General features: G+C 37.4%; 1 protein-coding gene across 1 annotated transcript in view; it reads right to left on the reverse strand.

Annotated features, from left to right (window-relative positions):
* CCDC146 (coiled-coil domain containing 146) overlaps positions 1-21,726 on the reverse strand; it is a 78,316-nt gene that overhangs the window by 9,268 nt on the left and 47,322 nt on the right. Inside the window, exons 4-14 of the mRNA XM_086610692.1 lie at positions 18,174-18,231; positions 17,459-17,635; positions 16,776-16,849; positions 15,270-15,497; positions 14,137-14,323; positions 10,276-10,371; positions 8,896-9,066; positions 7,468-7,556; positions 7,208-7,372; positions 4,609-4,833; positions 3,774-4,002 (exon numbers count right to left, since the gene is read on the reverse strand). Of these exons, the coding sequence (XP_086466818.1) occupies positions 3,774-4,002; positions 4,609-4,833; positions 7,208-7,372; positions 7,468-7,556; positions 8,896-9,066; positions 10,276-10,371; positions 14,137-14,323; positions 15,270-15,497; positions 16,776-16,849; positions 17,459-17,635; positions 18,174-18,231 (1,699 nt within the window). The remainder of the gene's footprint in view (positions 1-3,773; positions 4,003-4,608; positions 4,834-7,207; positions 7,373-7,467; positions 7,557-8,895; positions 9,067-10,275; positions 10,372-14,136; positions 14,324-15,269; positions 15,498-16,775; positions 16,850-17,458; positions 17,636-18,173; positions 18,232-21,726) is intronic.

Here is a 21,726-nt window from a genome sequence, read left to right on the forward strand (position 1 = left end):
GCACAGTTAGCAGTAACCACGCTATTCTGTGACTGCTTAAGTGATGTGACTATAGGCATCTTTCTTTATTTTCTCCTCATTTGTAGTGTTTTGCTTGGACAAGATTATCTGAGTTCTAAGAGATTCTAGGTCTTAAAAGAAAATCCCTGTCTTTCTTGGAGTGGATTTGATACAGTGGATAGGAACAGGCTCTACAAGAGAGGCTTTTCTATGTTTGATTGTAATCAGTCAGGAGGAATTGTTGAAAGATGAACAGATGAGAGGGAACATGTGCCTAGATAAAGGGACTGGTCTGGAGAAATCGAGGTCTGGTCCTTATTTTGGAAATTTCAGAGAAGGAAGGAGAGGTACGCAGAACACTAGAATCTAAAGGGTAAATATCATACCTATTTTTAAAAATCAGGGGGAAAGGAGCTATGGAACTACAGATAACTTCAGTTTCTGAAGAATAAATCTGGAACAAATCTAAGCTTTTTTTGTAGGTAGTTAGAAAAGTAAAGGAGTATGAATAACAGCCAACACAGATGTGTTGAGTCATGCCAAACCAGATCAGTTTCTTACTATGATAATTTAACAGTTGTGTGGATGACAAATAGTAGGTATCAGACATCTTGATTTTTACATAGCTTCAATATTGTTTCGTATGACATTCTCATAAACAAGCTAAGGAGATGGGATCTTGATGAAAATATAAGGTAAGTACTACATAAGTAGAATGAGGTTAAGCTCAGAGAGACTGCAAATACTTTTTGGAGGAGAAGATTCAAATTCAATATTACCTTGCTTTGAAAAAAGATCTGAACAAAAGAGGTAACATTAAATAACAAATGCAAGGTGCTACGTGTAGGCAGAAAAAATTACCTGTACAAATACAGAATCAAGATCAACTGATTAGATATTTCTTTAGAAAAGGATCTGGTTGTTACATACACTTCCATGAACACGAATCAGTATGTCCTGTTGCAAGAAAAGCTACCATCGTACCTGGACATGTAAGCAGAAATATAATGTGCAAGATGCCTGAATGAATCCTTTCACTCTCACCCATGGATATGAGGCACTGCACCTGAAGAGAAGACTATGTTGCCAAAATAAAAGAAAGACAAAAAAAGAATGATCCAAGAAAGATCCGTAAGGGCTGATGGAAAGAAACCGGATTGTGCAGCCTAGCAAAAGGATGGGAGAGGAACATGACTCACTTTCTTCCAGTAACATGAAGTGTTGTTGCAGGGAGAAAGAGAATGATCTGTCGTGTCCCTGGTGGACAGAACACAAATCAATAGGGTTACATTGCAGCAAGAAATATCCAGGCTAACGGTTAAGAAAGATCTTTCCACTGTTAAGGAAGCACTGGGATGGCTGGCTGAGGAAACTGGAGTTTCCCAGCGATGGTTTGAAAGCACAGCTTAGCCCTCAGGACTCACAGGGAGTCCTATGCTAGAGTAGGAGCAGGATTGCCTAGATGAACTCCTTCTCTCTCTACTAGTCCCATTCTTCTATAGCTGCAATGGTGTAGTCTGGAGATTTTCATAGGGTTGTATTAAATAAATTGGATAAATGTTGATGCCAAATGCTTCAACGAAACTGTCGGTCCCTGTTATGTTAAACTCTGAGCCATGAAAGTTCCATCTACAGCGTCTTGACAGCTCAGCAGGTCCTCATGTTGGACTAATTCATGCTTAATGCTGAGTATCTCTCACTGATGCATGAAGGCAGATTAGTTTTCATCGGTCGTCTCAGCCAGTGGGAACAGTCCCTTGATGTGCAGTCCCAATTAAAAGTTACATAGTTTTATGCCCAGGGAAAACTACCTTAGAATTTCACCAGGTATTTTTTGTGTCAGATAAAGGAAGCGCAGGAGTACAGGAGACCCAGGCAAATTTTTTTTCTTCCTGAACTGGCACACAGCCCTGATCTGTGCTTTTCCCCTTCCCAATGGGTACTACAGCTGTCAAGATATGGGGTCAGTTTCCACAGCCTATTGAATACAATGTATTCATTCATCCATCTATTCCAAGAGGTACATCTGTAACAGAAATAGATATCCCATCTCAGAACAGCTAATTTACTGATTAAAGCATCCGTTGAGACTATGTGAGACTGAGAATCAATCAGTGTCTCTAAAAAAGTCAAAAGATCTCAGTCAAATGCAAATGAACAACAAATACTGAAACTTTTTCTATTTCATGAGGCTTGATCTTGTTTTCCTTTCAGATTTCTCTCTATGTATTTCAAGTATTACCAATGACGGGTATCTGTTGTTGGAAAATCATTCAGCATTCAATACTAGAAAGTTTAATTCACCTGTGGAGGGAGAAAAAGGAAAAAATTCTGGCGTTAAGGGAAAGTTGGGAAAGCAGGAGAGGAGAAAACTAGTACAGATAAGAAGATGATCACAAAGTCTGAAAAATACCCAAGATTTAAGGAGACAGGAAGGGTAGGAAAAAGAGAAGAATAAAATTTAAGAGATGCAGGTACAGGATTCAGCCTGCCTAATTAAAATGATCTAATGATCTAAACTGTATTTCAAATATAGGAGCCCTTTGAAGTATCCTTCTTAGATGATTCAAAGGTTTCTTTCAATCAATGGGGAGAGGTAGGTGCCTTGAGAATAAAGACCTCCAAGAGAAATATTGTGCTCCCTAAGTTGGGATATAACCTATAACAATAGCCTCCTTTTGATGGTGACTTCAGGCTTCATATGAACCATCATCACAAAGGAGAAAGTTTAGGAATGAAGAACAGAAAAGTCAAAGTTTCACGATTGACTCAGTTCACAAAAATAATCTGCATTTTTGTTACTGTATTTGACTCAGTGACCCTCAGTCTAATTCTAAATCTTATCTCAAGATATTTTTTATTTCTTTAGTCTATCATCTTTCTTTCATACTTCCTCTGTTCATCATTTAAATCTGTAACAGCACTGTAAAGTTCTTCGGGCTATAATTTGTATAAGGTATTGTACAACATTTTATTCTTTTAGCAGAGCATACAGCTTCTTTAGAAGGCCAGAATTAACAGAAAAGTGCAAGCACTATTTAACAGTGAATCACGGCTTCCATCGATGTAACTACAAATGGCAATGGTACACCCTAATTTATGATTTTGTGCAGACACTAACAGAATATGTATGGAAAAAATTACCATCTGGAGATAAGGTCAAAAGTAAATGAGCCATTTCAGAAAGCAAGGAAAGAATGTCCCAAACAATGATGAACACTGCAGTTTGTTAGTTGTTTAATGTCATGTTGTAACTAGAACTAAAACTTACACTGTTTTTGTGTAGAAGAAAATATATGTGGATTATATCATTGTAGGCAGCAGAGTTTCCAGAGTAGGCTCAGGGTCAAGTGTGAATTGAGTTATTATTTTAGAAATTTGAAGAGCTAAGTATATCTCCCACCCCTCCACCTACCCCCATCAATACAGTTTTAACAAATTTTATCTGCATTCCCATTTTTTCCTCATGACTCCCATTCTCCAGCTTAGTCATACTGACATTTCAGGCTATGGGGAGAGTTAGCTGAAATTCCATACCCAGGAAGCCTTTGGCATGTGCATAACAAAGTGTATCAGCCAGTTACACAAAAGCGTAGAAACTCACATATCTGAAGTTACAAACATGCATCAGTGCTTTGCTAGACAGGTGTGTTACTGAACTTTATGCTTTAATAAACTTTGCACATGCAGACATATATTTTTGCTATGAAGTTACCTTAAGTTTTAAAATACAGAATAACGCAAACAAAAACAAGGCTTGCTTTCCCACCAACCTGTATCTGAAGCACCACCAGATGTGCATCCAGGGCATTCTTTACTGGGAGTGTTTTTAAACCGGATTGAATCTGTCTCTTTTTCTCAGCTACCTTCATCTTCAGAAATCTGATCTTTTCATCCGTAACTTGCATCTCCATATCTGCATTGCTACACAACATCTCTTGCATGTTTATTTTTTCATATAAAATGCATAGTTCTTCTTCTCGATTTCTGAGCAGAAGACCACTGCAATAAACCCAAAATGAAAATGTAAAATTTAAAAAAAAAATTGATTCATATTCAGCATATTCCATTCAAGAACACTTGTGTACATACGTAAGTAACAACCTTGAAAGATAGTAATAATCTGGGAAAACTTAGAACATTTTAAATAGGTAACAACATAATTACAATATGAAAATCAGAGAACCAACAAGTGCAAAGGTTGACCTAGTCTCTTAAACAATTTTAAAAGCTCTTCTTTTAATTTACAAATGGATTAACATGATCACGGAGCTTCACATCTTCTGCATTTTTATACCTTATCTGCGCACAAAGCACAAACAGAGCAGGAAGCTACAAGCTCTCAAGGTATTCAGTAGCCAATCCACTATATTTTTTAATAATAGTTCTGAAGAATGAACATCTTTATCAATGGAGAAAAAACATCTGTGTAATGCAAAGCAGCCCTGACATTGCAGGGAGGCAGACTGCAATATTTCACTACTAGTGAAATATTGTAGTGAGACAGTCTTTTAGTATTCCTAATTTGGAGTGCTCATAGTTGAAAAATATTGTTGACTCATGAATGTCAAAATTAAACACTATATTACATCAAATTTACATGTATACCTCTCATTTTGTTGTTGAATAGCCCTTTCATATTTTTTGCACAGCTGCACATTTTCCTCTTCAATGTGGGTGACCGTATTGGTAAGCCTCTCAAGATCCAGACACCGTTGCTTTGTCTTTTCTTTCATCTCATGCACGGTTTGTACAATTTTGCAATAATCACTTTTGAGCCTGTCTGCAATTGTTACCTTATTTGCATTCTTCAGATGTTGCTTCTGCAGTTTTCTTTAACATAACAGAAAAGTAGGAAAGTTTTTAGTCCTTTCAATTCGAAAGCAATTGCAGCAACTAAAAGCAGACATTAAACTAATCCCTCAAATACACAAAAGATCTTCTCTGTCACTCTATTTCACAGAAGCATTACAGGTAGAAAGACTCTCTGAGAACAGCTCCTCTCTGCAAGCTCTTTCCAGCTTGAAGAGAACTGGATTATGGCCCCAAACAATGCTATATACGGAGTTCTGCACTACAGCTCTTTTCTTCTCCGCTGGGTAGCCCAAGGGGATGTAAGAAATAAAGATCAAGAGTAGAAGCATAAACTGTGATGCAAAGTCTTAATCTGTAGAAATCCTGCCCTACTATTTAAAGAGAGAGAAATAATTTTGTGGTTGCCATTCAAAGGTGTTCAAGGTTATTGTTTAAAAAACCATGTATTGCAACATTCACACAAAAAGAAAATTATCAGTTTCCCTGTTTGACAGATGAGAAAAAAACCAATCACAATGAAAGGTTAGTGACAAGATCACGTTATAGACCCATAAAACAAAGAACAGAACTCATTATTTCCAGCGACCTTGCTGGCCACTAGGTGATAGATCCTCAGTTAAAATACAGGTTCTTGTTGCCACACAGATCATTCATTTGCTCACGACATGGAACTTAGAGTTCCTGCATTGGATTGTGGTTAAGTATCACCTTTTGATCAAGTATCACTACTTCATCTGCACTGGAGAGATTTTCACGTCAACATACAAAAGAGGCAGTGAAAGGAGAAGCATAGTCTCCTGTTAAAACACAGAACAAATATTTTGTCTCCCTTCATGGGCTCCATCGTTGCGTTGCTGAATTACCCCATACAAAGCAGGGAGCTTCCTTCTGGTTCATTTTGCCCGTGTGTGTAACACTTCCCAGTTCCACAGGGTATTGCTGAATTGAATTAAACTTCTGTAAAGCAAGTTTCAGACTGAAAGCATGACAGTATTGCAGAAATGCAATGTGTTATTAAACATTTTCTGAAAAACCTTTCTCTTATTTGGACTGGTACTCTGTCTGTCTGTCCTCCAAATTGTGTAGGTTGCAGTTAATTAGTGATATTACAATACTAAAGTCTATTAATGGGATCAAAAATATTTTCCATAGGCAAAAGAATTACTGATAATTCAGTACCTCTTGCTAGTTTTAAATCGAGGTTTGCAGAGATCAAAATGTCTGTTGGATCTTTACTCCAGTAGGGTCATCTAAGATAACCAGATGTTTCTGCTATCTAGACAAAATATAACTGTCTTAGCTTTTTTTCCCCCCCTCTTTTCACCAGTAATTAATAGGGAAGAAATCAAAAATTTTAGCACAAAATGTCAACTTGTGCATCTTGACAAAATCACTTCAATCACTGAAGTCCACTTCTCTTCTAGCTACCTCCAGCGTGATTTTGAAATCAAGCTAATCAGAGATTCACGATATACTTTGAGTGCATGTACCCTGAATGCATTCTTCGGCCCAGTTGTGCCATTTTTTGGAAAGGAAAAAAGTTTTGGGAAAATCAAATTATTTTTAAACTACTCTGTTTTGGCTGTCCTGTTTCGCATAGACAGTTCACTAGTTTCCTACCTTCCCAACTGCTGATTTGAGAGACACTGCTGTTCCATCTGTATTGCAGAATATCAACACTCGGATGCCAAAAAGATAACAAAAAGACATCTCCATGAAATAATGGTCTAGAAAAAACAAGAGTCATATGCACTGACTGTCTACCTCATCCTCTTTGTTGGGACTGGAACCTTTCATTTTGACTAGGATTGCCTGGAAACTGAAACCATATTTTGTTTGATCTGAAATAAACCTTATTCAATAAACTCCAATTTGAGTTTGAACCAAGAAACCCAGTTTGTTCTAATTTAATAATTAGACAGCCGCGTTACTAGCTAGTGACTCATTTAATAGTACCATGCACCAGTCTATTGTGGAATCACATATGTATTGGACCACTTTTTATCTAAAGATAAGCAAGTGTGCGTATAACAGCGTTGTTCCTATTGAATGAAATAGCACAATAATGCAGATATCAGAAGCTCAAGAACTGTGATACAAAGGGAATGTGATGACAATTTACCCTTTCAAAGGACAGGAAAGTAAGAGAGCAGCCAGACAAACGTCAAAAGTGCTTCGTGCCATGCAGCGATGCTCAAGCCTATTGTGAAGTGTTAGGGTGACAAGAAATTGGAACAGATTATGTAAGAGCGTAGCTAAATGTCTTTGAATCAGGTTTTAAAAATCAGAATAACTATCAAGGATGATATAGCCATAGCTGAAGTTGGACTAAATTACCTCTTTCTAATCTTACATTTCTATTATTGTGATCTACAGCTTATTTAAAACTCACCTTTCCTGAGTTATAACAGTATTCCTTAAATTTTCTATTTCATTTGCTAGCAATTTTACCCGTTTTTTAATTTCACTTGCTTTTTGCTGAGCAGTGTGCACCAAATTTATATATTTATTCCTTTCATTTTGGATACCATTATATATTTTAGCAAATCCTTGGAGTCTGAAGAAATGACAAATGTGAAAGAAAAAATTACTGTAATTTTATGCATACGTTACTTGGATAAAAATTGCTTTAAAAGACATTTATTTTCTTACTTTTTTTTTATTTCTCTTTTCCTCTTTTTATACCCTCTTATTTCAAGATCCTTTCTTTTTGTTTCTTTAATAATATTTTGGAGTTGTATCTGAAATTTAAATAGAATTCAGTGAGCACTTTAGCACATCAAAGAAACATCTTCAAAGAAATGACTCAGAAGAGCTATTCCTCTTAGATGAGGAAAAGACAGAGGTGAGATTATTCTAAGAACTTACCCTAATTATAATGAAATGCTTTTACTGTAATAACATTAAAGAACATAGTCTTTCTATGTATATTAAACTTACAATCACTGTTATTAATGTAGATAATTTCATGTTGCATCTTAAAATGCTTGGTCCCTTGTAGCTGGAGTTCTACTGTTTCTATTAATCAATCCCTTGGTTCCATCACTATACAATTACTTGACATATGTACCACTGAAATTGTACCTTTTCAAATAAAATTCCTTTTTTGCTCTTTTCTGGTTTTTAAGCATTCACCAATGCTTGAGTAGAATGGTACATTTAGATTTTGTTACGGCTCTAGACCTTTTGATTTCAGTTGTGTTCAGTCTTCAATAGCCTGTGTCATCAACCTTCAATGGACGGGCCTTTTCTCACCTCCCACTGGTATCAGGAGGAGGAGACTGGTATTCAAAAAGGTGGATGTTGGGGTGCAACTCTGGGTGCGTGTGTGTGTTCACTACTTTGTACTGTTAAATTTTTTGATCAGTTTAGGACTGATTTTTATCGAAGGTGCAAAGCTTGACATGTTTGTTTACTCTATTTTTATAGACAGTCAAAGAGTCCCAAGGTGCTAGAAGTGTAGCTCATACAATTTATTTGAATACAGACAAACGTTGTGGATCTTCATATACAGTTTGTTCCCATGTACAAACAGTGCAACATCACAGCACATATATGATACTATAACGCCAGCAAACTGCAGGCAGTAAACGCAGTGAATAGTCCTAGTTTCTGTGACAGAAGGAAAAGTTTTCTTCCCATCTTTCTTCACATGAATATAACAATTTACACCTGGAAACGTGTCAGGAGAATAAAAATTGCTGCCTCTCCTTGGAATGAGTAGCACTTCTGTTTATCTTTTAATATCTATATATTTGTAAAATAAAACACATAGTTGTACTTCCATGAATCTTAGTTGAGGCTATCTGCTTTTGTGCTTCTTTATTCCACAGGCTTGAAAGAAAATGTCCTTTCAAATACCTTTTTTCAATTGTGGCATTATATTTCAATATACTATTGCACTGCACTATAAATTGCAAATAAAAACCACAGTATTGTGAGCATCCTGTGCTGCAATGGAACTTCGAAGTAAAGTGGGAAATGAGAGTCCATAAGGCTCTCCTCACTAGTAATTTAATTTCTGCATGTATCAGCTTTGACTTTAGAAGAGTCTTCCAATTATATGAGAGAATTTTTTACCTGGGCTTTCTGAACATCCCTAGATTTCTGTTCCCTCTCTTCAACTTTGAGCCGAGTCAGATGTGCAAGTCTGGATAGCTCATCCCTGCATTTTTCCTGCTCTTTGAAAAGCTGGCCTTCTTCAGCAATACATTCTTCTAACACGTGGGCATCCGTATCTGACATCATTTCCTAAAGAAAGTTAAATTCAATTCCTTATGTGTCAATGCATCAGTGCTGGCAAACCCAAAGCTGGAAATACTTTGGGTTTATCTGCAACATACACATATATACAGACTACATGGATTAAAAAAAAAAAAAAAAAATATTGCTTTAAAACACCAGCTGAAACACCATGCATGATCCTTACAATAACATTTCAAAATACCTTATCACCTAGAAGCATTTCTGCTCCTCAATCTAGCATGTATTTCAGCTATTGCCCACTGGGCAGAATGGTTCCTTATGGCCATATAATCTTTAAATAAGTTTACAGTCAGGTCTTGACATGTCAAGCTTTCGCATTAAGGACTAAATTTAGACATTTAAAACAAAATGGAGCATCTAGATGCCTAGAGTTGCTGGAGATTCAGTCAATACAGTTGGTGAACTCTAAAGAGCTAGTTGTTCTACCCAGCGTAGGCTAACCTCTTCAGGAGGAGGTGAACGGATGGCTTCCAAGGCTCCACGGACTACATGACTAGATCGTTATTGACTATCATGGCACATTAGATACATATCCCATAGACAAATAGTGACATGTAGATACCAAATGTATATGTATTCAAACACAAGCTGAATATCACTTGATAGTGCTAACAAATTCAAGGACAGCACAAAAAGAAAATGGATATAAGGGCAAGAAGATTAGGAGGCACGACCTTAAGAAGAAGGTATATGTACTGCTTCTTATAAAGCCATTTATATAGTGGCAAATATTAAGACTCTCACAACTGAGACATCTGCATTTACATATTGCATTTACATATTGCTGTGCTGAGTATAGACGGACAGCCACAAATGACAAAACTGTGAAGATGAAAAACTATAATGTATGAATGCTGAATTGTCCTTATTTCAACAAGACATTCTACCATATTCAAAGGAAATTTATACCCACCGTATTTCTAGCTGCAATGTAGTTAACAGTATTCAGAAAGACTTAACCTAGAAAGTAAATCTGCTTTCTGCCTTCCAATATGTGACCAGTAACATCAAAAAAGGTTTCTTACATATAAGAAACAAGCGGTCTTTAAAATCGAACAAATACTATTGCATATTTTCTCACCAGAAAGCTGCAAATAGAAACTCCCACCATTTTTTCTTCAAACCGCCCCTTTATTCTCATGATTGAAAACTAACTCTTATGGTGAAAAAGTATGAGAAAGTAGAACTCAGCACCTGTTCAGCTAAACTTCTCTTAGTCATTTCAATTTCCTTCTGCAGTTCTCGTCGTCTTTCTAATAATACTGCATTACTTTTAGAGATGGATTCTGCCTACAAAAATAAACCAAGAACACTGAGTGATGCAAACAAAAGATGTGAAGAATGTAAACTGCAGATAATCTATTTGAAGTAGTTACACACATTAAGAAATGATTGTTTTTTGTCTTATTACCATAGTTAGTTCAAAAGTTTGTCATTGAATGGAGTTCCTCAGCAACATATCCAAGTTTCTCAAATTTTTCTTTTAAGAGTTTAACTGTAAACACTGAATTTCACAAATCCCAGTTTAGGTACTGAATTTGTAAGGGTTATGTTTTTCAGCAACTAAACTGTCATTAAAAAAAAAAAAATCACAGAGAGCAACTATGCAAAGATGTCACCTTCTAAATTCTCAGAAGTTTTTCTGAGTGATATTCTGACCTTACTAAAAGAAAAAATAGATTTACCACTGATTTTAATAGGGTCGATATCACATCTGTGTAGATTTGATATCATAGTTTTTGCTTTTATTTATTAAAGTAAGATTTTTCCTCCTTAGGCCCTAGAAAGTCAAAACTAACACCACAAACAGTTATGTATAATTTTTTCTTGTGCATTCTGGAAAAATTTGTTTATTCAGTCTGATTTTAAAGTTGTGTGAAGGAAGACACATTAGAAACTCCTTTCTGATTAAACTATATCTGAGCAATCCCACTACAACTACTTGTGTGATATAACTCATAAGGTAAAAGGTTGTATTTGCCTCACAGTGATTACACTCAAAAATTCCTTACAGTTATAAGTAAGAAAGCAAGAAATACAGCAGGCTAACTATGCAGGCATATGTTGCCTATCTGTAATTGCAAATCTGTAATTCATACGGATGGGAAAAAAGCGACACCGAACGACACATCTGGAAGCTATTCAAAGATAATACATGCAACCCCATGGAATCTTTCTCAGATCTCAACCAGATGTTAGGAGTCCGAAACACTATACCTCAATATAGATCATGAGATGTTTTGCACTTATGGTTTTCACTTCTGTGATAATATTGTAAAATTAGATATTGTTTACTTGCATAAGGGAAAGGGAAAAAAGAGGCACAGTAAAGGTCTGCCTTTGGAGTTACTTTGGTTTCAGCTTCTGCCTTTGGAGTTACTTTGGTTTCAGCTGCCAACTGAGACAGATTCGGTTTGACTTAGGTTTGCTAAAAGGTCAGTAAAACCCGTTCTAAGCAAGTCGCTTTCACTCTGGTGGAAGGAGCAAACACAGCCTTTCTGTGGAGCATGTATTAGTTACCACTTCTGCTGTGTAAAAGGCTGTTGGGGCTGTAAGCAGGCATTTCCACATTTTCAAGATGGGATTCTAAAGATGCCATCAAGTTCTTGAGTCTGAAAGTAGAAAGCTCGTATAAACATCTTTTATCCATTAAGGACTTTCGTTCACATAAGACAAGACTAAACTTAGGCACTTTTGGCTGTCTCTGCGTTGGCCTGACGAAGAGAAGGCATGCATGGAGAGGAGGAGCACTTCTGCTCTGGGCTGGCGATAGCTGGAGCGGCCAGTTCTCTTTCACACAGAATGTCGGCGTTTAGCAATAGCTGACCTTTCACAATTTACCAAGAAGAAAAACACATTTGAAGGAAGTGTTTCTGTAATTTCCTTATTCTACAAACCAGTCATTCTGCACTTAGCACGTGATTTAAAGTAAGAGAAATTTGGGGAAGCACACTGAGGTACTGCTGCTTCTGCACTCACATTTTTATACTAGCAATTAATTCTTGTGGTTTTTTTTTTTTTTTTTTTTTTTTGCTTGGAATCACACTGAATAAATATAAATCTGGCTTTTTAAGTAGCTAAAGGAATTAGTAGTTAAAGTTGCCACTCTAGTGTGCTGTGTTTGAACTGACCATGCTGCAGAGGAGTGGTTATTTCACATTTGCTCTTCTAGAAAAGCCAGGAAAGGAATCAGAGAAATCATAGAGCACGGGAGGACAGGCTAAAATGACTATATTGCTATGACCTGTTTGTGTAGAGGGTAGCATTCTGCAACTTCTGGAGTAAAATATTGTGTAGAATTTCACTTCTATCTCTGCTGGCATTCCCTTTCCTCCACTCTTCATGATGACACAACATGCAAGACACATAAAAGCCTACAGGATAACCTAGCATTAGCACTGAGGGGATCCTTTGCAGTGCAACTTAACCTTGAAGGGTCTCATTACAGGTCTCTTGCCCTTTCACACAGCATAAAGGGGTTGGGTTGGGTTTGGATCTCAACCAAGACAGTGAACTCTAACCACAGCTGTCGGGAGTTATGGCATTCAATTTTAGTATTTCATGGTTTTGAACTATTGTGATTCTTCCAGCAGGAATATTTCTTCAATAGGAATACAGGAAAAAAAAAATGTTTCCCAGATTCTCTAAGCTGATACTGAACAGAAATTCAGTATGAGCTTTAAGATCGAAGTCTGTAACAGGAGTCACTCCTTTAATCAATATTTCAGGAAATTCAATCTAGAACTTTTTTGTGTAGTTACAGAGCTTTCCTCCCTCCTCTCAAGTGGGCTTATTAGCTAGGTAGTTAATACACATGTGAATTCAGGAAGAATTTCAGGGGAGACAGAAAAAAGTTTCTATTACTTAATATTAAATATTATTGAGTAACGTTTAAAGTTGTTTAAATAGTAAAGCTAAGTATGTTTGATTTTTGATACCATAGAATCATAGAATCATAGAATGGTTAGGGTTGGAAGGGACCTCAAAGATCATCTAGTTCCAACCCTACTTCCATGGGCAGGGAAACTCTCCACTACACTACGTTGCTCAAAGCTTCATCCAACCTGGCCTTGAATTGCTTAGAAGGACCAAGAAAAATGTCAATGACACTGTGTATCTTGTTAGGAAACATCGAGTCTTTATGCTCTTAACTCAGATAATGGATATTCTCCTGTAAAAAATGTTCACCTGACTAAGCAAGATTAATTTTATAAGACTGACATACAATTTAGACTAAGCAAGGAGCTAGTATAGGAGAACTGCTTAAGAAAGACAGAACGGAAGAACCAGTGATGAGATGAAGAGAATATGACAAAGTTACAGACAAAGTAAATTGTTACGAAATATTTGGAAGGAGAAAAGAAAGGAAATGTTTTGAATAGACAAGCAGAATGAGACTGCCCTTTAAAATCAGCATAGTGGAAGGCACAAATAATATAGAAAAGAGTAAATCAGTATGGAAAGAGGAATGGGTGAAATACTAATGCAGAGAGGAAATGAGGAAGGTGCAATTTGAGCGGAAAGGAAGAAAACCTAGGGAATTATGTCATATCATTTAATACCAAACTTTATATAGTGATAGTTTTCTGTCCCCTGGAGTAATGTTAAATACATTCTAAATTGTTTACAATAATGCACAAACAACCTTCAGATTTTAGAAAGATGTGTGCTTTCATCATCTGGGAGTCAGGTAGCACTTGGCTCTATTTTTCTGCTACAAAATTCTTTGATGCCAATGGGCAAGTCACTGTATTATTTCACTCACAGAATGACCATAATCCCACAGTGCTTTAAAGGAAGACTTGATGTCACAGTGTCAATATAAGCTCCCAGTTCTCCTTGACAGGATGCTCCCACCCTAAAATCAGTTTCTTAAGAATAGCCCAAATATATCTTACATATATTACAGCCAGAGCACCTAGAGGTGTCTTTGTTAGTCGTAGCGTTGTTGACATTTTTCTCCCCTTCCCTCTTTTAGGATCAGTCATAAGATTTCATAGACAGATTTCTTACAAGAAAATTTAGAATTGTTATGATCACTATATTCATACAGACCTCTAATTTGAGCTTGTTGTGCTGTGATTTATCTTGTTCCAAGGAATCATAAATCATATTCAGTTGTAACTCCATCTTTTTTAAATTTCTCAGTTCTCTATCTTTCTGTGTTTTCTTGTGAATGAGAATATCATGTTGCTTTTTTTTCTCCAAAACACATTTATTTAACTTTTCTTCCAGTGCTTCCCTATATAGATAGACACAAAATTTTAGAAACAGGTAACTTGCACAAGACATATATGCAAATAGGCATGATCATTTTAATGAGGCTTGAGTACTGCATCATTATAACTGACCAGCAAAATAAACTCATAAACTACTGACACAAATTACCTAAGAAGGTAGCATTTTTATAACTTTAATCAAAGGTGATACTCCTAATGATGTTAATGAGGTCTCACAATCTGTTCTAAATACGCTAAAAATTCCAGTGAAAATATTACTTATAAAAAGAAAACACATTTTTCAGTATGGGGGAATATTTACATGATCACTTCATTCAAACATTTCAATTTAAAATGCCACTATCCTTTAATAGGAAACTTTAAAGGCAGAAGCATTGCTGCTTAGCATATGGTCATGATTACAACTATACGCCTTTCTCTGCAAAGAAAGAATAATATGAAGCCTGAAATCAACCAAAGAGTTTATTTTACTTTACCAAGTATATATAAGCTCGTAATTCAAGGGAATATTAAAGAGATGAGTAGCCAGTCCCTACTGAAATTCAGGAGTAATATGGGTGCAGAAATCTATGATCCTCACTTGAAAATGAAAACATTGTCATATTTATTCTTGCTCAATTTACTTTCTATGCATTACACAGAAAAAAAAAAATAATATTTTCACTGGAGAGAAAAACCCTCTAAAAGTTTCTTTTTCAGAACAAAATCCAGTTTCTCTTTCCCAGGATTTCATCAAACGCTTACGCTTGAAGAACAAGCCAGATCCTAGATTCCAGTAGTTTATATAAACATTTCTGAAAAAAAACACAAGCCTGATAATTTCTAGTCTGCACTGGTTGCAGCACAAAACTTGAAAACATAAGCAATATAGCAGAAAAAAAAGAAATAGAACTTTGAGAACAGAGAACTGTTCACTCATACAACATGGCTTATGTCTACTACTCTAACCTGTCTGATAGGGCTGCTGATTCCTTCTCTCTGCTAATTTCTACTAATTTTGTCAAAGTGATGCATTCTTGTTCTTTGCTTTCTAGCAAAATCTTTTTCTCATCCAATTCCTTCATTACATCTTCTCTTTCTTGCAAAATCTCTTCAGTCCTTTTTTCAATGGCTTTCAGGGTACCATTCAACTCTTCTATTTGGTCATTAAGGGCCTCTTTCTCCTTCTCTGCATCACTGTGGATATATTTTAACAAAACAGTAGGGGTTCACATTTCCATATATATATTTAAATGGCAAAATGTAAGTTGCCAGTTTTCATGGACACACAAAACCACTTCAACACCACAACTATCTACATTATATGTCTGAAAGCAGACTACATACAGTGAAAATCTTCAAATGCCAATACAGTTGAACAATAAAATTGAAGATGGCCATGGGACTGACAGGGAGCTTAGCACCATGACAGTATTTAAAAAGACTTGTAGCAAACTTATTTCAGTCAAAATTACCAGGTACATGGGTGTGACACTTCTACATATGATTCACCAGGCTGCAAACTGTAGCTAGTTCATTCTGTGATGTAACACAAGTAGAAAGACTCATTTAAATGCTTCATTAATAACAATCTACATGAGATACTAGCTTTTTAAAATTCCTCCTCTGTAACACTATAGGAAAAACTTATATTTGTGATAGCGGAGTTGCATTAAGCAGAGTAGGAAGGAAAATGTAGAAGACAATCATTATACAAGTTTTAAAACAGGGAAATTTAACATAGTCAAATGATTTCTATATTACAAACAGGGACTGCGAGCAGGAGACACAAAAACTTCAGTGTAACCTTATGCCTGAGCAGGGCACAAAAAACATCGTTCATCTGGAAGGCACTTGGATCTGTGAGTGACCTGGCTGAAACTGCACAGTGCTAATTCGATTTTACATGTACAGAAAGCAGCGTGTCATGCTCCAGGGGAGAAAAAACCCAACTATGCAAAACAGAGAAAGAAAAGGCTGGCTACTGGATTACATTTTCCCGGTTGAAAGCACCTCCGACTAAAGACTGGTACAGAAGTATCCAGGGAGAATGATTAGCTCAGGCCAGACTGTTACACGTGAAAGTCTCTTTCACTGAGGCCAACGGAGATAAGCTAATACACAGTCACTGAGGACTAGAAACTGTAAAAAAGCCTAAGCACTAGATTACATAGTAGCATTATTTTCCTTAAAAACCTACTAAGTAGGCCTGATATATAGTAACACAGCACAGTAAGATGATTCAGCAATTTTCGACTGAGCTTTTTTCTTAATTTTTCTTTGTTGCACTTAAATTTACAATGTTTCACTGCATATACTAAATTGTCAGTACGGTGCTTGGATTTTAAATGGATTATAGATGATTTTTAAGATGCTGATCCTAATTTTAAAGAACTATACTCAACTGGCTCTGTAACAAATGGATGAAAATAAGTTATACATATATATATATATAATTATTTATTAAAAGCATACATTTTTTTCCGATTCATCTTCTCAGTTTCTTTTCCAAGTTGTGCAGGAACACCAAGGATCTTAACTAGCTCATCCTAGTGACAAAACACAAAAGTTAGATTAATAGCCTCTAAATCTGGTGAGATTTCACAGAAGTAATATTCACCTGGAATTGCTGTGGAAATGGGCAGGAAAAATATTTTCAAATTACTTAAGCTTGTCCCAGGGAATTGTAGCTGCTACTTTGGGAACTTAACATTGATATTTACCATTTCATATGTCTGCAAGATAAAAAATGTGCTTAAATATTACTAATATATGTGATTATGTTATCTATACCAGGAAAGGAAAGCGGCAAAGACCTGGGTATGTTTTTTTAATTCTCAGCATATATCTGTATTAACTTGGATCTGAGCGTATGTTATAGCAGCCTACAATAAACAACATAGCAAACAGGTCATTATAGAAACCATTTTTAATCAAAACCATGGCTATTATTATTTCCTAAAGGAGTAATAATCATATGGCACAGCAGCATGTTCCATGCCTATTGAAAAATGATGTAATATAGAATGTAATGCTATCTAATGAACTTGGAATGACAAACAACATCCAGAATATTCATCATTTCCTTGGACGAAGCATGTACACATCTACAAACACATACACACACACACACATACACACAGTTAATTTTGTGTTACTTTTAAATTAGTCTGCTTATCCAGAAGTTTTTCCATTTCCTTCTTATCTATTAACATCAGCCTTTGCTTGGATGAAACATCTTCCTTTATTGCATTAATTTCTGCTTTCCTTTGGATTACTTCTTTGCAGAGCTCATCACAGTTTTCTTTCAACTGTTTAATTTTCTTATCTGATGCCTTTAAAAATGAAGTAAAAGATCAGATTAATTTTATTTTCCCTTTTACATTTTGCAAGATTGTGATATTATAGCATCATTAACACTGAATGATGATAACATTTTTACAAGAATGTGAAATATAATTTGCTACAAGCTATGTGTTTCTTCCATCAATAACCAGCGGAGTTTTATTTATAACAAAACCATATTTATTAATCAGGATTTATGACTGCAAATTTATTTTCCATACTCATATCCTAGATCCAAAAACCTGCAGCTATTTTTACAAACAGTATCCATTGTAGTAAAAAATTTTCTTGAGTAAACTCAAGAAAATCCAGATCTTTTTGAGTTAGTTATTCATTGCTTGCCCTAGAGTTATAAAACAAGAATAATATAATATAGCGTCTCCTGTAAAATCTACCTCTTGATTTTTCTGTGTATTCCAGACTTCAAATAAACTGTAGAGCCACATACTATGCAAACATTTTCACTGATGTTTTAATATGTTAGCTGACAGAACATAAAACATGGCTTTTCTCATGTTTCATACTTACCCTCTGTTTTGGAATTCTTTCATATTCATTTTCTAGAAGCTTTTTTTCTTCTTGCAAGCTACAGGAAAATCAAAACAGAGCTAAATATATTAGTAATAAAATAAATATTACTATAATATAGTAAATGGTGAAGAAGTATGGAAGCCTATCTTGTGTTAGACTAAAATGTGTGGTGAATTATCTTCAGGGACAACTGAAAGGTGTTCAGATTTAAAGGAAGGTTGCTGACTGGTAACTGGAAGTCCTGAAAGACAGGCTATACATATGCGTTTTTTTTCTACAGTGCACACTTATAGACTTTTGAACTTGATTCTTCTTAGCCTTACCACTTCCTGCAGGGATGCTTTTATGTCTCATTCCTCTTTGTCTTTATACTAGCAGAGTGTAACAGGTCAGACAGCACCCTACACCCACAGTTCTTCCCAACCTCAGAAAACAAAATTTTAACATGGAATTGAGGCAAGAGGAAAGAAGAGGTGAGTTATAAATATCCATTGAGCCATCACACATCAAAGAAAGTGCAGTTGCTAGTGAGAAACTTTCTTCTTCCTTTGAGCAATTGCTCACGCACTCATTCACACTGTAAACAACTGTAAGTGAAGCTCCTCAAACCTGAACAGGCTCCTGTGAAAAAGAGTCCTGAAAAGTGACAGGGGATGTAGACTAAACCAATGGGGTACAGTAGAAAACTAAATTGAACAGCCATGGTGATGTTAACCTATATCTAAAACTAAGCCGTGATTTGATTTCAGGGAACAATAGAGACAGATGTCAAAGAGGGAAGGAGGAAGTGGCTTCTCTCTTAGTGGCTGGAGAGCTGCCTGGCGGAAAAGGACCTGGGGGTGTTGGTTGACTACCGGCTTGATATGAGCCAGCAGTGTGCCCAGGTGGCCAAAAAGGCCAATGGGATACTGGCATGTATCAAGAATAGTGTGACCAGCAGGAGCAGGGAAGTGATCCTGCCCCTGTACTCGGCACTGGTGAGGCCGCACCTGGAATATTGTGTCCAGTTTTGGGCCCCTCGCTTTAAGAGAGATATTGAGCTCCTGGAGCGAGTCCAAAGAAGGGCGACTAAACTGGTCAAGGGGCTGGAAAATAAAACTTATGAGGAGCGGCTGAGGGAGTTGGGGCTGTTTAGCCTGGAGAAGAGGAGGCTTAGGGGAGACCTGATTACGGCCTATAAATACTTGAGAAAAGATGGTGGGGAATTAGGGGAAGGGCTCTTTACATTAGTGATGGGAGATAGAACAAGAGGAAATGGGCATAAGCTTAGTCAGGGGAGATTCAGGTTGGATGTTAGGAAGTATTTCTTCTCTGAAAGGGTTGTCAGCCACTGGAATAGGCTGCCCAGGGAAGTGGTTGAGTCCCCATCCCTGGATGTGTTTAAGAATAGGGTGGATGAGCTACTTGAGGATATGGTTTAATGGGGATTAGGGATGGTTGGACTCGATGATCTCTAAGGTCTTTTCCAACCTAGAAATCTATGAATCTATGAAATCTATGAAAGGGAAAATAGGAAAGCTCTTGGATCTTCTGGGTGTCCTGGTTTTAGCTGGGACAGAGTTAGCTCTTTCTTCTTAGCAGCTAGAAGAGCTCCGTGTTTTGGTTTTACTCAGAGGCTCGCTCTGAGAAGAATGCTGATAGCAAGTTAATGTTTGTGGTTGGATGTGAAACTCCAAGGACTTTTCAGTGTGCCGGAGTGCAGAAGCACGGCGGGATAAGGGGGGAGCATAGCCGGGACAAGGGGGACATGATTCCCCTTGTGATTTGTGGTGGAACTTAAGACTGAGGGCCAAACTGGCCAATTAGTATTCCATACCATGCAGCGTCATGCCCAGTATAAAAGTGAGGGTCAGCCGGACAGAAGGGCTTTTGCGCTTTGGCTCTTTCGCCGCTTTTGCTCTTTTGCGCTTGCTGCGCTTTTGCTCTATTGCCTTTTTTTTCTCTCTCTCCCAGTACTCCCACTCTTGGAGTACTCTCTCTCTCTCTCTCTGCCCCTCTCTACTTCAGGGCCTCGCGTTCATCCGGGATTGCAGCTTTGGGACGAGACGGGCTTCGCATACGAGGGGGTGGTGAGCATCTACACTGTGTATTAAATCATCTGTATTAAATTGTTCTTATCTCAACCCACGGGTTTCCTGTTTCTCCTTTAATTCTCTCCCTCATTCCTGGGGTGGGGGAGGGTGAGTGACCAGCTGTGTGGGGTTCGGTTGCCGGAGCGGCCTAACCCACGACAATTTTCAGTAATGTTGCCCTGAGAAAGAGGAAGAAGTGACTACAAAAGTGAATGCTGAACCAACAAGTTTGTTAGATTTACAGTAGGGAGTTTCATGGTGGCAGGTAGGTAAATACTGCCAAATATAAAAAATTAGGCCTAGTGAAGGAACACATCAGTACATCCCCTGGGCATGCATGGAATAATTCTGTACTTACAGGAGGTAAATGGACTACAGCAGTCTGCATGCTGTCACAGCCAAACTGACCTTAATTGTGTCCTTGTGCTATTGATTTGGAATGTGGAGGCAGGTTCTTGCAATGTAATTAGTACTTATGTTGACATTTCTGAGTCTCAGGCTATAAAGGAGTGAAGATCAGCTCTGGAGTCCCCAACACAAGGAGGACATGAAGCTACTGGAGCGAGTCCAGAGGAGGGCCATGAAGATGATCAGAGGGCTGGAGCACCTCTCCTGTGAAGACAGGCTGAGAGAGTTGGGGCTCTTCAGCCCGGAGAAGAGAAGGCTCCGGTGTGATCTTATTGCAGACTTCCAGTACTTAAAGGGGGCCTACAGGAAAGCTGGAGAGGGACTTTTCAGAAGGGCGTGTAGTGATAGGACAAGGGGCGATGGATTTAAACTGAAAGAGGGGAGATTTAGATTGGATATAAGGAAGAAATTTTTTGCTCAGAGGGTGGTGAGGCAGTGGAACAGGTTGCCCAGAGAAGTTGTAGATGCCCCATCCCTGGAAGTGTTCAAGGCCAGGTTGGATGAGGCTTTGGGCAAGCTGGTGTAGTGGAGGGTTTCCCTGCCCATGGCAGGGGGGTTGGAACTAGATGATCTTTGAGGTCCCTTCCAACTCAAACCATTCTATGATTCTATGATTCTATGATTCTATGATTCTATGATTCTATGATTCTAAGATCGCAACTGGGCAACAGGTGGAACAGGCAAATCCTCTGTTCCAGACGTAGCAAAGAATCAACTGCAACACCTAAATTTGTGTTTGTAACTCCAGCTGGAGGATGTACTGGTGCATTCTGTTAGAATAAAGGACTCTTTAAATGAGGGGAGTATTAACAGAAGGGGACAGGCTTTCATGAAAAAGCTGTGTCACTTGGAGCTATAAACTATGGAATACTTCGCAGGCGTACAGTGCAAGTACAGCTGAGTAGAAAGAAACAGTGTAAGGTGATTTCTTCTTTGTCGCAATGGAGCTCAGGACTTACTCCTTTTTCTGTTTAAAGTCCATGAGGGAGAGCAAAGGGATCAAACTGCATTGAAAACTGAGCTAATTTGATTCTGTGATAGCACCTTTGGTCTGCTCCTGTGTACTGTGC

The sequence above is a fragment of the Tauraco erythrolophus genome, chromosome 4, assembly GCF_009769465.1.
Source record: "Tauraco erythrolophus isolate bTauEry1 chromosome 4, bTauEry1.pri, whole genome shotgun sequence".
Lineage (NCBI taxonomy): Eukaryota > Metazoa > Chordata > Aves > Musophagiformes > Musophagidae > Tauraco > Tauraco erythrolophus.